This window comes from Anolis carolinensis, chromosome 2, assembly GCF_035594765.1.
Source record: "Anolis carolinensis isolate JA03-04 chromosome 2, rAnoCar3.1.pri, whole genome shotgun sequence".
Lineage (NCBI taxonomy): Eukaryota > Metazoa > Chordata > Lepidosauria > Squamata > Dactyloidae > Anolis > Anolis carolinensis.
In genome coordinates, this window is record NC_085842.1 from 7,989,051 (window position 1) to 8,003,131 (window position 14,081).

Here is a 14,081-nt window from a genome sequence, read left to right on the forward strand (position 1 = left end):
TTTGCAGGAGATCTCTGCAAAAGAGCTCAGCTTTGCAGAGGCAAGGCCACACCTCAAAACAATGTGTCTGTTTGCTGGCAGATGGATTTGTCAGTTGGAATTTGAGCTTGCTGGGAGAGCACAGAAAAAGACAGGCTCTCTAATAGCTACGGTCAAGTAGCAATTTAAATATGCTATGCTGGATATATATTGAATGCTGATTGATTAGTTATTGATCCCATGCAACTACAAGGACATTGTATGATTGCTGAACTGTTTATTTGACTTCAACTCAACAAATAAAGTTTCCTTTTGTTCTTTTAATTCCTCTGCCTGGTCTGAGTCTTTTGCACATGGTGTTAACTGGACGTTGCTGGTTCCGCTATACACTCACCTGGTAACAAGGATGGCCTGGAGGGACCACTAGAACTAAAATACAATGTTATATTCTAAGATGCTTTGGGTCAGTGGAATAAAGTGCAATGTTTCAAGTCAAAGAGATGGCCTGTGCAACTACTATAGCTATGGGCTCGGTTATCCAAAGGCGCAGCGGAAGAGCCAGGTTTTAAGCTGCTTTTTGAAGGAAGCCAGGGTGGGTGCTTAGGCTTTAGAGTCAGTTTGTTACCAGCAAGAGCTGGCTGCACCTGCTTCTGCTTTATAGCCCTGAATCCCCTCACAGCTGATAGGGCAGTTCCTAATTATTCAGCTGTATTTCTGGCAGCTATTCTAGCTGAACATCTCTGCTCTGTTTTGCCTCTCCTGAAAAGTGGGTACTTGCAAAATCTCCTACTCAGATGCCCACTCACCCTCAGATTCATGAACACTTTCCTGCTCCCCTTCCTCTTCTGAAGAAGAGGAATCCCTAACAGGTGTCCATTTCCACTTCCACAAACAGCTATAGGTCCCACTATTCAGGGCCAGGTTGGTTAATCGCCAGCAGCAATAAATCACTGCTGACTGAAAGGTCGCAATTTCGAAGCCCTGGTTGGATTGAGCACCCGACCATTTAATAGCCTAGCTTAGTGTCCACCTAAGCAGTTCGAAAACAGCCACAGCTGAAAGTAGAGAAATTTGGGGAGATGAAATATGAATATATATCACAAGATGAAATATGAATATAGGGATTGAATGGAACTGTATGGAGGAAAGGAAGGAATGAGAGCTAATTCTGGAAACACCGTTCAGAAATATTAAGCCCTGCAATGACTAACTACCTGCTTGCTGAACTGTAATTAAAAGTTGTGAATAAGAGCTGATATAGTTGACCTGCCTGCTAACTGTGATAAGAACTGTGACAGTGATAAGAGAAATGTTTACATCAAGTTAAGGAAATGTTTATAACTGTTAAGAAGGAAGTCAATACAAGGCCAACACCAATCAAGAAGAGTCAACATCTGGTCCAGGAAACAGAGGTGGAGCCACGATATTCCAGGATGGAAGACGTCTATCATTCACTTACAACTTGTGGACAACATCAGCAAAATATTATAATAATACTAGCTGTGCCCAGCCACGTGTTGCTGTGGCGTTGTCTGGTGGTGTTGGTGAGAACTTGTTGAGGCAGGATGGCCATCTGTCAGGAGTGCTTGGATTGTGTCCTCCTGCGTGGTCGAAGGAAGTTGAACTGGATGATCCTTAGGGGTATCTGCTAACCTTAAGATTGTATTTATTATTATTATTATTATTTGTCATGGGGCCAATTCCCAGAGCTGAGTCTGCAAGCTCTGGAATTGGAGCCATAACAAAGAGCACTCCTTGACGGCTCATGAAAACACCTGGCAGCAGAGCATGGGAACTTGTGGAGTGAAAATCAAAACAATTATAATGAGTAGTTTGTGTGGAAATGGTAGAAATGTGATACAGGGGGTGGGGTTTGGTGATGATATTTACGTGTGATGTGACGTAGTAGCAAAGGTAATAAAATTGATTGTATGTAAACATTATGTCATTCTCGACTTTTCCCAAGTCGTGTATTCTTCAATAAAGATTGGTTTTGATAGCAGCTGTCTTTGATCTGCGTTCATGCTGATCGTTTGAAGTGAGCGCGACAATTATTATTATTATTATTATTATTATTATTATTATTATTATTATTATTGAGAGGCTGGGTGGCCATCTGTTGGGCTGAGTAGGTTGCTAGGAGACCAAGTGGGCGGAGCTTAGCCTTCTAACTGGCAGCAATTGGATAAAAACAATTATTCCTCTCCCTCTAATTAGGACTTTATTTTTCTTTTCTTTTTGTTGTATGAACGTAGAGGCATGGGTGAGGGGTTGTGCTGCCAAGTTTAGTGTTTCTGGGATGTGTTGTTTTGTTGTTTTGTCCTAGGCCGAAATTTCATTACCCTTTTATATATATAGATAACTTTATTTTTGTACCCCGCCTCCATCTCCCCGAAGGGACTCGAGGAGGCTTACATGGGGCAAGGCCCACAATCTATACACATAATAAAAGTGAAAAAAGAACTGCTCTCTGAACTCCACCAACGATGGACTTGCAACTCACTTGGCACACAGAACCCCCATGACCAGGAAAAAATACTGGAGGTCTTTGGAGAGATTTAGAGGAGTTGTAGTTCACCTACATCTAGAGCGCACTATGAACCCAAACTAGGATGGAATCGGACCAAACTTGGCATGCAGACCCAAAATGCCCACATTTCTATACTGGTGGATTTTGAAGGAAACTGGTCTGGACATTTTGGAGTTGTAGGTCCTGGGATGTATAGTTTACCTGCAATCAGTGAGCACTCTGAACTCCACCAAAGATGGAATTGGACCAAAAAGGGCATACAGGGCCCCCATAAATAGCAAAAAAATACTGGAGGTCTTTGGGGTAAATTAACCTTGACTTGTGGGATTTGTAGTCCACCTACATCTAGAGCGCACTCTGGATCCGATGGATCTGGACCAAACTTGGAACGCATACCCGATACGCTAAAATTTGATTACTGGAAGGGATTGGGGGGAACTGGCCTACCTTTCTGGGAGTTGTAGTTCACCCACAACCAGGGAAACCGTGACCTCCACCGATGATGGACCTGGACCAAACTTGGCACACAGAACCCACATGACTCACTCAACCTGTTGGAGGGGTTTGAGGGGACTGGCTCACCATGGCGGGAGTTGTAGTTCACCCTACGGCCAGAGAGGACACTCAACCCCACCAATGAAGCATCCATAGAATCATAGAATCATAGAATAGTAGAGTTGGAAGAGACCACATGGGCCATCTAGTCCAACCCCCTGCTAAGAAGCAGGAAATCGCATTCAAAGCACCCCCGACAGATGGCCATCCAGCCTCTGCTTAAAAGCCTCCAAGAAAGGAGCCTCCACCACGGCCCCGGGGAGAGAGTTCCACTGGTGAACAGCCCTTCTCACAGGGAGGAAGTTCTTCCTGATGTTCAGGTGGAATCTCCTTCCTTTCCTGTAGTTTGAAGCCCTTGTTCCCTTGTGTCCTAGTCTGCAGGGCAGCAGAAAGGAAGCTCCCTCCCTCCTCCCTAGGACTTCCCCTCACGTATTTGTACATGGCTATCATGTCTCCTCTCAGCCTTCTCTTCTGCAGGCTAAACATGCCCAGCTCTTTAAGCCGCTCCTCATAGGGCTTGTTCTCCAGACCCTTCATCATTTTAGTCGCCCTCCTCTGGACGCTTTCCAGCTTGTCAACATCTCCCTTCAACTGTGGTGCCCAAAATTGGACACAGTGTGATTCCAGGTGTGGCCTGACCAAGGCAGAATAGAATAAGGGGGAGCAGGACTTCCCTGGATCTAGACGTTATTCCCCTATTGATGCAGGACAGAATCCCATTGGCTTTTTTAGCAGCCGCATCACATTGTTGGCTCATGTTCACCTTCTTCCCCACGAGGACTCCAAGGTCTTTTTCGCACACACTGCTGTCAAGCCAGGCCTCGTCCCCCATTCTGTATCTTTGATTTCCATTTTTTCTGCCGAAGTGAAGTATCTTGCATTTGTCCCTGTTGAACTTCATTTTGTTAGTTTTGGCCAATCATCTCTCTAGTCTGTCAAGATCGTTTTGAATTCTGCTCCTGTCTTCTGGAGTGTTAGCTATCCCTCCCAGTTTGGTGTCGTCTGCAAACTTGATGATCGTGCCTTCTAACCCTTCGTCTAAGTCGTTAATAAAGATCCTGAATAGAACCGGGCCCAGGACGGAGCCCTGCTTGTGGCACTCCACTTGTCACTTCTTTCCATGATGAAGACGACGCATTGGTGAGCACCCTTTGGTGAGCATCCAGAGCAAACTTGCCCAGGTACTGATGGAGTTTCTTGGGGCTCACCTGGCATGATGTGAGTTGTAGTTCGCCCACAACCTTATGCATATCATACAATTAAAAAGTGACTTTTCCAAATAACCCGGGCAATGCCGGGGACCCAAGATAATATACAATATATTCTAATACTAATAATACAGATGTTACTATTACTACGGTTCCGTTACCCGGGTTCCTCCAGGAGGAGCAGCTCCATCCGAGCGGCTTGCTTGGCGGCCAACTGGGCCTTCTCCTCCTGAGCGGTCAGCCTGCGCTTCAGCCGCCGGTCTTGGACCGGACCCTGCGGAGGAGGAGAAAAGAGGGGGCGAGGGGGGTCAGAGGGGGTCAAATCCAAGGGTCAAGGGTTTTGGGGAGGGGGCAAAAGGCCTCACCTGCTTGGTCCCTCGCTTGAACTTTTCCATCCGCTCCAGAGGGACGACCGCCGGGCCAGGAAAAGGGTCCACTTTCTGCAACGGAAAAGGAGAAATAAGATCTATAGACATACATGTTTTGTTTGTTTATTTACTTATTTATTTACAGTATTTATATTCTGCCCTCGTCAAGAGCGGATCACAATGCTCATATACACGGCAAACATTCAATACCATTGGACATACGACATATATAGACAGACACAGAGGCAATTTTTAGGCATACAACACACACACACACACACAGACAGTAGAGGTAATTCAACATTTTTTCAGGTTATGCTCGATTCCGGCCACAGGGGGAGCTGTTGCTTCATCCACTATGACACCCAGTCCTTTTTGACCGTAGTCTTTCCTCCTTGCTCCTTGATTGCCAGCATTTTTATGGTGTCGTAAATTAAATTAACCTCCCCGCATTATCTCTACTCACAGCGGCAGCTGTTTTCGAACTGCTTAGGTGGACAGTACGCTAGGCGATTTGGCAATCGGGTGCTCAATCGGACTCGGGCTTCGAACCGGTCAGCCTGGCCCTATTCAATGCTTAGACCAGGCATGGGCAAGTGTTTTGGACTCCAACTCCCACCATTCCTCACAGCCTCAGGCCCCTTCCTTTTTCCCCTCAGCCGCTTAAGCGGCTGAGGGGAAAAAGGAAGGGGCCTGAGGCTGTGAGGAATGGTGGGAGTTGGAGTCCAAAACACCCAGAGGGAGGGCCGAAGTTTGTTCATCATAAGTGAATAACATAATACCTGAACTCTTCAGGCCAGAATATTTTCCCAGGAAAATTTCCGTTCTATTATACGCCGATGACATGGTCTTGATCTTCACTCAGGCCTTTGGATAAAGGCTGCTCATCCCCATCACAATCCTGTATCTGTGACCATTCTTATACCGGTTTGCCCTTATTACCTTTGTCAACTTGATATAGACACAGGGTCTACTCCCATCCCAATTGGCACTTCCAAGAATTTGTAGCACTTTATCAGTCACCTCGTGTTTACAATATTTATATGGTTCACCTTACCCAGTCTACTTTTACAACCTTGTACTGTAATGGGTAATGTTTAAATTTTTATAATTGTGCATGTCTCTTGTCTACTGTTGTGTTTTAACTGCATGGAGAGGCGTTACCTTCCCACCGGAGCAGTACCTATTGATGCACTCACATTTGCATGTTTTTGAACTTCTGGGTTGGCAGAAGCTGGGGCTAACAGTGGGGGCTCTCTCCGCTCCCCCAATTCAAACCTGCGGCCTTTAGTCAGTTTTTCCTGAATCCCTTCTTATTATCCAGCATATTCACTTATCCTGCCGGCCTGTTTACGTTGGATAAGTGAGACTCTACTGTATATTGATAATCTTATATTATCTGCTTAGAAGTGGATTATATGAGGCCCCTTCTTCACAGCTGTATAAAATGCACACTGAAGTGGATTATATGGCAGTGTGAAGATAATCCAGTGCAAAGTAGATAATATAAGATTGGATATACCTGTTTTAACATTTTATCTTGTAAGATTGTCCTTTTCGATTGTTTTACCGATATTGTTGATTTATTGTTGTAAATTTGTGTTTTTGTTTTGATTTTATATTGTGATGTTGGGCAAGGCCCCATGTGAGCCGCCCCGAGTCCCTTCGGGGAGATGGGGCAGGGTACAAGAATAAAATTATTATTATTATTATTATTATAAATGGGTTATATAGCTGTATGGAAGGGCCTTGAGTCTACACTGCCATATAATCCAGTGCAAATTAGATAATCTGTGGAAGAAGCCTAAGTGAGGCCTAAGTCTGCCTGTCCCCTAACTGAACCCTGGCTGTCCCTTGGCTGAGTTGGTTGCTAGGAGACCAAGTGGGCAGAGATTAGCCCTCTAAACTGGCAGCAGTTGGATAAAAATGATTATTGCTCTCCCTCTAATTAGGACTTTATTTTTCTTTCTTTTTGTTGTATCAACCTAGAGGCGTGGATGATGGGTTGTGTTGTCAAATTTCGAGGTTGGGGGGCCTGTAGTTTTGTTGTTTTGTGGGTCGCCGTGATGCCATCACTCTTTTATATATATAGATTGTTTTTATTCGGGCTTGGCCCCATGTGAGCCGCCCTGAGTCCCCTTTGGGGAGATAGAGGCGGGGTATAAAAATAAAGTTATTATTATTATTATTATTATTGGTCTCACTCACCCAAATTGACCTGATAAGGCTGCTCTCTAGTCTCAGTACATACATAAATGGCCACCGAGGAGCACCTACAGATTGCGCGAGAGGACACATCTTAGCAGAACTGCCTTCCCCAAATCCTTACCCCAGAGATGCCCCCCGTCTGGGCCCGGCCTCCATCCCTCGCCGCCCTCTTCTTCGTCGGCCTCCCATCGTCCAGCTGGGGCTCAACGGCCTTTGGGTCGCTGACCGCTTCCGCTCCGGCCTCCCAATATCTCCGGAGGGGCTTCTTCTATGGAGAAAGGAACAGGGGTCAGAAGGTGGAGGAAAAGGGCCTTCATGTGGCGCCAGGGATCAGGCAGATGGGATTCGGAGTCCTTCTGATCATTAACATGATCTGATGCTCCTAAAAGATTTGGCATTTAATAGGGTCCAAGAGATACTTGAGTTGTTTATTTTACCAAAATACCCAACAGCTTTTACTCCATTGTTGTGATCAGTTGCCTGTGTTCTTCTATCAGGACAAAGTTGGAATATCAATTAAACATAAGAGTAATTCCGAAAGGGATAAAGGCTGTGCATTCACATCTAGGCATGGGCAAACTTTGGCCCGCCGGGTGTTTTGGACTTCAACTCCCATCATTCCTAACAGGCTACTGGTTGTGCAAAATACCTGGAGGGCCAAGGTTTGCCCATGCCTGATCCACATCTGATTATTATTGTTATTGCTGGCAGCAATTGGATAAAAACGATTATTGCTCTCCCTCTAATTTGGACTTTATTTTTCTTTTCTTTTCGTTGTATGAACGCAGAGGCATGGATGAGGGGTTGTGCTGCCAAGTTTAGTGTTTCTGGGATGTGTAGTTTTGTTGTTTTGTCCTAGGCCGAAATTTCATTACCCTTTTATATATATAGACTAGCTTTGCCTGGCCACGCATTGCTGTGGCTTATGGGAATCATTTGTTGGCCAGGTGGAATTGCAGTGAATAGCCTTGCAACCTCAAAGCCTGGCTGTTTTCTTCTTATGCAAATCCTTGTTTGGTGAGCTGGAATACAATGGAATAGGCTTGCTGCTTGGAAGGCTGGGTCCTTATTATTTTATTTATTTATTTGCTACATTTATATGCCGCCCTTCTCATCCCGAAGGGGACTCAGAGCGGCTTACAAATTAAATTTACATACAATATTATATTATTAGCATAGTACAATACTGGTAATAAATTACTATATTGTACTGTATTAATATATTGTAATATTATTTGTAATATTACATGTAAAATATAATATATAATTAATATTATTATGTTGTATTATTAGTATTATATCGTATTACAATATAATATTATGAATATTATGTATATACAATATGGTATAATTCTTGCGTTCTAGGGGAATGGTTTTTGGCCAGTTTGAATTGCACTGAATAGCCTTGCTGCTCAAGATAATCCAGTTTAAAGCAGATACTGTGGATTATGTGCTTTGGCATTCTGGGATATATAGGTGTGTGGAAGAGCCTTTAGTCTACACTGGCATATAATCCAGTTCAAATAAGATAATCTGTATTTTATAGGCAGTGTGGAAGAGGCCTGAGTGAAGAAGCCCTGAGCTCCATTATGGCTGAGTGGTTTGCTAGGAGACGGAGTGGGCGGGGCATACCCTTCTAATTGGCATTTAGGGGGGCAAACGGCTTTTCCTCGTCCTCTAATTTGGTCTTTATTTTTCTAGGTTTTTTTGTTTGAAAGACATATTTTGGATGACTATGTCGTTTGTGGCCAAATTTGGTGTGACTTGGTTCAGTGGTTTTGTTGTTTACTCCATGGGAAGAACGCACATAACATTTTTATATATATAGATATTAATATTATGATATTACAATGTGATTATTTCTACATATTATTATACAAACAGTGACTCTTTTGGATTACAATTCCCAGAATCCCCCATCCAGCCATTGACAAGATAGATAAGATACAGTTGCTTTCCTTGCACTGCCACTCCCAGCATCCCTTACACCAGGGGTCCCCAAACTAAGGCCCGGGGGCCACATGCGGCCCATCGAAGCCATTTATCCGGCCCCCGAGGCGGCTCACTCCTCCTCCACTGAGGAGGCATTTTAATTATTATTTAATTAATTATTAATTATTAAGGGGTGCTTTGCTAGTGCTTTTAGTGCACAAAGGCAGAAGGGGTTTGGACTAAATGGCCCAAGGGGTCTCTTTCAACCCTCTATTATTATTATTATTATTATTATTATTGGGGCCTCCGGTAGCACAGTGTGTTAACGCACTGTGCAGCTGAACTTGTGGACCAAAAGGTCACAGGTTCAAAACCGGGGAGCGGAGTGAGTGCCCACTGTTAGCCCCAGCTTCTGCCAACCTAGCAGTTCGAAAACATGCATATGTGAGTAGATCACATGGTGGGAAGGTAACGGCGCTCCATGCATTCATGCCGGCCACATAACCTTGGAGCTGTCTATGGACAACACCGGCTCTTCGGCTTAGAAATGGAGATGAGCACCAACCCTCAGAGTCGGATACGGCTGGACTTAACGTCAGGGGAAACCTTTACCTTTTTATTATTATTATTATTATTATTATTATTATTATTATTGTATGACACAGCAAGCAAGATAGATATGCTGGATTTCATATCACAAAATCACAAGTCGAACACTTCCCAAGTGTCTAGAACTGTGTGATGTATTTTAGGATGATGCGCGCAGATCACAGTAGGGTGGCCTTTTGCAGTTGGCAGATCGTGATTTTGTCAATGTCTATTGTTTCCAAATGCTGATTGAGATCTTTTAGGATGGCACCCAGTGTGCCCATCACCACCGGGACCACCTGCACTGGTTTCTGCCAGAGTCTTTAAAGTTCAATCTTGAGGTCCTGATAGTGGCTGAGTTTTTCCTGTTGTTTTTCTTCAATGCGACTGTCACCTGGGATGGAAACATCAATGATCCAAACCTTTTTCTTTTCCACAACTGTGATGTCTGGTGTGTTGTGTTCCAGAACATTATTATTATTATTAACAACATTGAGGCTGTATTTGTTCCCATTTTTTTTACTTCAAAATAAGGTATGTGCGGTGTGCATGGGAATTTGTTCATAGTTTTTAAAAAAACAAAACTATAGTCTGGCCCTCCAATGGTCTGAGGGACCGTGAACTGGCCCCCTGTTTAAAAAGATTGGGGACCCCTGCCTTACACAGCAACACAAGCCTAATGGACTACAAGACCCAGGCTCCCCCATTCAGCAATATACTATTGAGACTACAATTCCCAGAACTCCCGACCAAGCACACAAATTACATTGGGAAGGTTACTCTTTTTGGATTACAATGCCCATCTCACCTTCTTCTGCTTCTCTTTCTCCTTCTCCATGGCTGCTCTGTTTCCCCCAAATTCACCCCAAAAGCCTCCCACCCACGTGGATTCCGCGCTCAGAAGCAGACTTCCGGGTGCCTTCTCTCCCGTCCAATCACAGCGCACGCCCCGCCTCCTTCTCCTCCCCCCTCTCCAATCGCCGTCCAGGAAGGGCGGCCGCAGCGGCGCCATCTTGAGCACGGGCAGGCGCCATTTCTTCTCACCCATCTTCGTCCCCTTGCGGCAGCCATTTTGAGTGAGGGCACAGCCAGGTCCTTTCAGGACCGAAATCTTAAGTTCTCATTTTATTTTATATTTATAACCTGTATTGTTTCCACCCTCAGGGAAGCTTAAATAAGAAGGCTTTTCGGGGAAACAGACTAAAAAAAAAAAAGGTAAGAGGAAATTCTACTCCGGAATTTGAATACAGGCCTATAATTGCCTGGCATCGGGTCCTTCAAAATGCCCGTATCGAAGATGGCGGCTCTGGAGGAGGCGAGGCTTGTCTTAAAGGTGCAGGCCTCAATGTGTTCCTATCGTTTTGGACTCCAACTCCCAGCATTCCTCACGGCCTCAGGCCCCTTCCTTTTCCCCCTCAGCCGCTTAAGCGGCTGAGGGGGAAAAGGAAAGGGCCTGAGGCCGTGAGGAATGCTGGGAGTTGGAGTCCAAAACACCTCACAGGAAGGCCCAAGCCAAGCTTCCTCATAGGCCTCGACATCACAAACATCGAACCCGACAGGCGATTTGAAGAAATTACAGCATTTCCCAGCATCCCCGGATCCATGGCTCTCACAACAAGGTCAGATTTGATGTGTTGCCGAAAGCCGGCGCAGTACCTATTGATCTACTCACATTTACATGTTGTCGAACTGCTAGGTTGTCAGAAGCTGGGGCTAACAACGGGAGCTCGCCCCACCCTCTGGATTCAAACCACCCAACTTTTTGGTCAGCAATCTCAGCAGCTTAACTCTTAAGTCCTGAAAAGACTATTTAATTAATCAAACCATTCTTAATACTATCGTGATGTATTAATCGAATCGAGTCACCCAACAACACTCAGAAAACGGGGATAGGAAACAATCAGGGCCAGCTAACACTTTCTCCCAACAAAGGATTCCCCAGGCAGGAAGCAGCCAGGCTTTGAAGCTGCGAGGCTACACAATGCTTATTAATATTCCCACTTGCCTCCAACAGACAAGAGTTGAATTCATTTATTTTATTTTATTTTATTCTGCTTGTTATTTTATTGTTTGGTTTTATATTTTAACTTGTTTATATTTTGTCTTTTCTGGGCTTGGCCCCGTCGAGGAGATGGTGGCGGGATACAAAAATAAAGTATTATTATTATTATTACAGTAGAGTCTCACTTATCCAATATAAACGGGCCGGCAGAACGTTGGATAAGCGGATATGTTGGATAATAAGGAGGGATTAAGGAGAAGCCTATTAAACATCAAAATAGGTAATGATTTTACAAATTAAGCACCAAAACATGTTATACAACAAATTTGACAGGAAAAGTAGTTCAATATGAAATAATGCTATGTAGTAATTACTGTATTTACAAATTTAGCACCAAAATATCATGATATATTGAAAACATTGACTATGAAAATGCGTTGGATAATCCAGAACATTGGATAAGTGAGACTCTACTGTAGATGCAAAGCCCTCTTGCCTCGTTTCCAACAGACCTCACAACCTCTGAGGATGCCTGCCACAGACACAATAATACACACACACACACACACACACACACACACACACTAGCTTGGAGACCCGGCGATGCCCGGGTCATTTGAGCAAGGCCTTGTTTGCCTGTGTTCCAAGTGTAGCCTATATCCAATGTCAGGTGGGTTCAGTGGGTGCGGGTGAGCTCCAACTCCCATATGCAAGTCCCATCGTCCAGTGTCCATCCCCCTCCAAACACAGCCAGTATGTAGAATAGGTCATGGGGGCTCCATGTACCATGTTTGGTCTTGAGGAGTCATTTGTGTGGGTCGCGGTGCTCTCAGGAAGTGAGTGAAGGTATTGGAAGTCCCATCGTGCATGGTCCATCATCCTCTAAACTGCACCTGGGTGTAGAGTGAGTCATGGGTGTTCTCTATTTGAAGTTTGGTCTTGATGAGACATTGATGGGGGTGACAGTGGTCTCGGGAAGTGAGTGAACATACTGCAAGTCCCATCATCCAAGGTCCAAGCTCTTTCAAATCTCACCAAGATGTAGAGTGGGCCATGGTGGCTCTATGTGCCAAGTTTGGTCTTGATCAGTCATTGGTGGGGGTCACAGTAGTCCCAGGAAGTGAGTGAAGATAGTGCAAGTCCCATCATCCACGGTCCCTCCTCCCCCAAACTGCACCAGGATGTAAAGTGGGCTACCCTGCACCTGCGTGTCAAGTTTGATCCAGTTTTGTCATTCATGGGCATTACAGTGGTTTGTGGGAGGTGAATTGGATGAAGGTACTGCAAATCCCATCATCCTTGGTCCACCCTCCGTCAAACTGCTGCAGCATGTGAAGTGTGTCATTTGCGATCTGTGTGCCTGGTTTGGTTCAGTTCTGTGATTTGTGGCAGTTGCTGTGGTCTCAAGAAGTGAGGGAAGGTACTGCAAATTCCATCATCCTTGGTCCATCCTGCCCCAATATACATCAGGATGTAAAGGGGTCGACAGGAGTTCTGTGTGCCAAGTTTGGTCCATTTCCATCATTGGTGGGCATTGCAGTAGTCTGTGGGAGTTAAAGTGTTTGAAAGTACTGCAAATCCCATCATCTGTGGTCCATCCTCCCCCAAATGGCAGCAGGTCATAAAGTGCATCGTGGGGATGAAGTGTGCCAAGTTTGGTCCATTTCTATCATTGGTGGGCATTGCAGTAGTCTGTGGGAGTTAAAGTGTTTGAAAGTACTGCAAATCCCATCATCTGTGGTCCATCCTCCCCCAAATGGCAGCAGGTCATAAAGTGCATCGTGGGGATGAAGTGAGCCAAGTTTGGTCCATTTCTATCATTGGTGGGCATTGCAGTAGTCTGTGGGAGTTAAAGTGTTTGAAAGTACTGCAAATCCCATCATCTGTGGTCCATCCTCCCCCAAATGGCAGCAGGTCATAAAGTGCATCGTGGGGATGAAGTGTGCCAAGTTTGGTCCATTTCTATCATTGGTGGGCATTGCAGTAGTCTGTGGGAGTTAAAGTGTTTGAAAGTACTGCAAATCCCATCATCTGTGGTCCATCCTCCCCCAAATGGCAGCAGGTCATAAAGTGCATCGTGGGGATGAAGTGGGCCAAGTTTGGTCCATTTCCATCATTGGTGGGCATTGCAGTAGTCTGTGGGAGTTAAAGTGTTTGAAAGTACTGCAAATCCCATCATCTGTGGTCCATCCTCCCCCAAATGGCAGCAGGTCATAAAGTGCATCGTGGGGATGAAGTGGGCCAAGTTTGGTCCATTTCCATCATTGGTGGGCATTGCAGTAGTCTGTGGGAGTTAAAGTGTTTGAAAGTACTGCAAATCCCATCATCTGTGGTCCATCCTCCCCCAAATGGCAGCAGGTCATAAAGTGCATCGTGGGGATGAAGTGTGCCAAGTTTGGTCCATTTCCATCATTGGTGGGCATTGCAGTAGTCTGTGGGAGTTAAAGTGTTTGAAAGTACTGCAAATCCCATCATCTGTGGTCCATCCTCCCCCAAATGGCAGCAGGTCATAAAGTGCATCGTGGGGATGAAGTGGGCCAAGTTTGGTGCAGATCCGTCATTCCTGTTGGTCTCAGTGGCCTGGGATAGTGGCGGCCAATCAAAACGCGAGCACATATTCCGCCAGGCCAATCAAAACGCTGATACATACTCCGATTTCACTTTTATTATAGATATAGATATAGATATTATAATAATATATACAATAATAT

The 14,081-nt window shown here is 44.9% G+C and overlaps 2 protein-coding genes across 3 annotated transcripts in view; one reads left to right on the plus strand and one right to left on the minus strand.

The window, feature by feature from the left end:
- wdr46 (WD repeat domain 46) overlaps positions 1-10,431 on the minus strand; it is a 41,391-nt gene extending 30,960 nt beyond the window's left edge. The window contains exons 1-4 of one of the 2 annotated variants that reach the window (XM_062972996.1): positions 10,177-10,431; positions 6,970-7,113; positions 4,638-4,712; positions 4,434-4,546 (exon numbers count right to left, since the gene is read on the minus strand). In XM_062972996.1, coding sequence (XP_062829066.1) covers positions 4,434-4,546; positions 4,638-4,712; positions 6,970-7,113; positions 10,177-10,416 — 572 coding nt within the window. In that variant the 5' untranslated portion in view covers positions 10,417-10,431. Of the gene's footprint in view, positions 1-4,433; positions 4,547-4,637; positions 4,713-6,969; positions 7,117-10,176 lie in introns of both variants that reach the window. The other variant, XM_062972995.1, reaches the window with a different exon arrangement.
- A 349-nt stretch (positions 10,432-10,780) lies between these two features.
- Positions 10,781-14,081, plus strand: part of cuta (cutA divalent cation tolerance homolog) — a 45,514-nt gene continuing 42,213 nt past the window's right edge. Inside the window, exon 1 of the mRNA XM_062973035.1 lies at positions 10,781-10,987. The gene's annotated coding sequence lies outside the window, so the exon portion shown is untranslated. The remainder of the gene's footprint in view (positions 10,988-14,081) is intronic.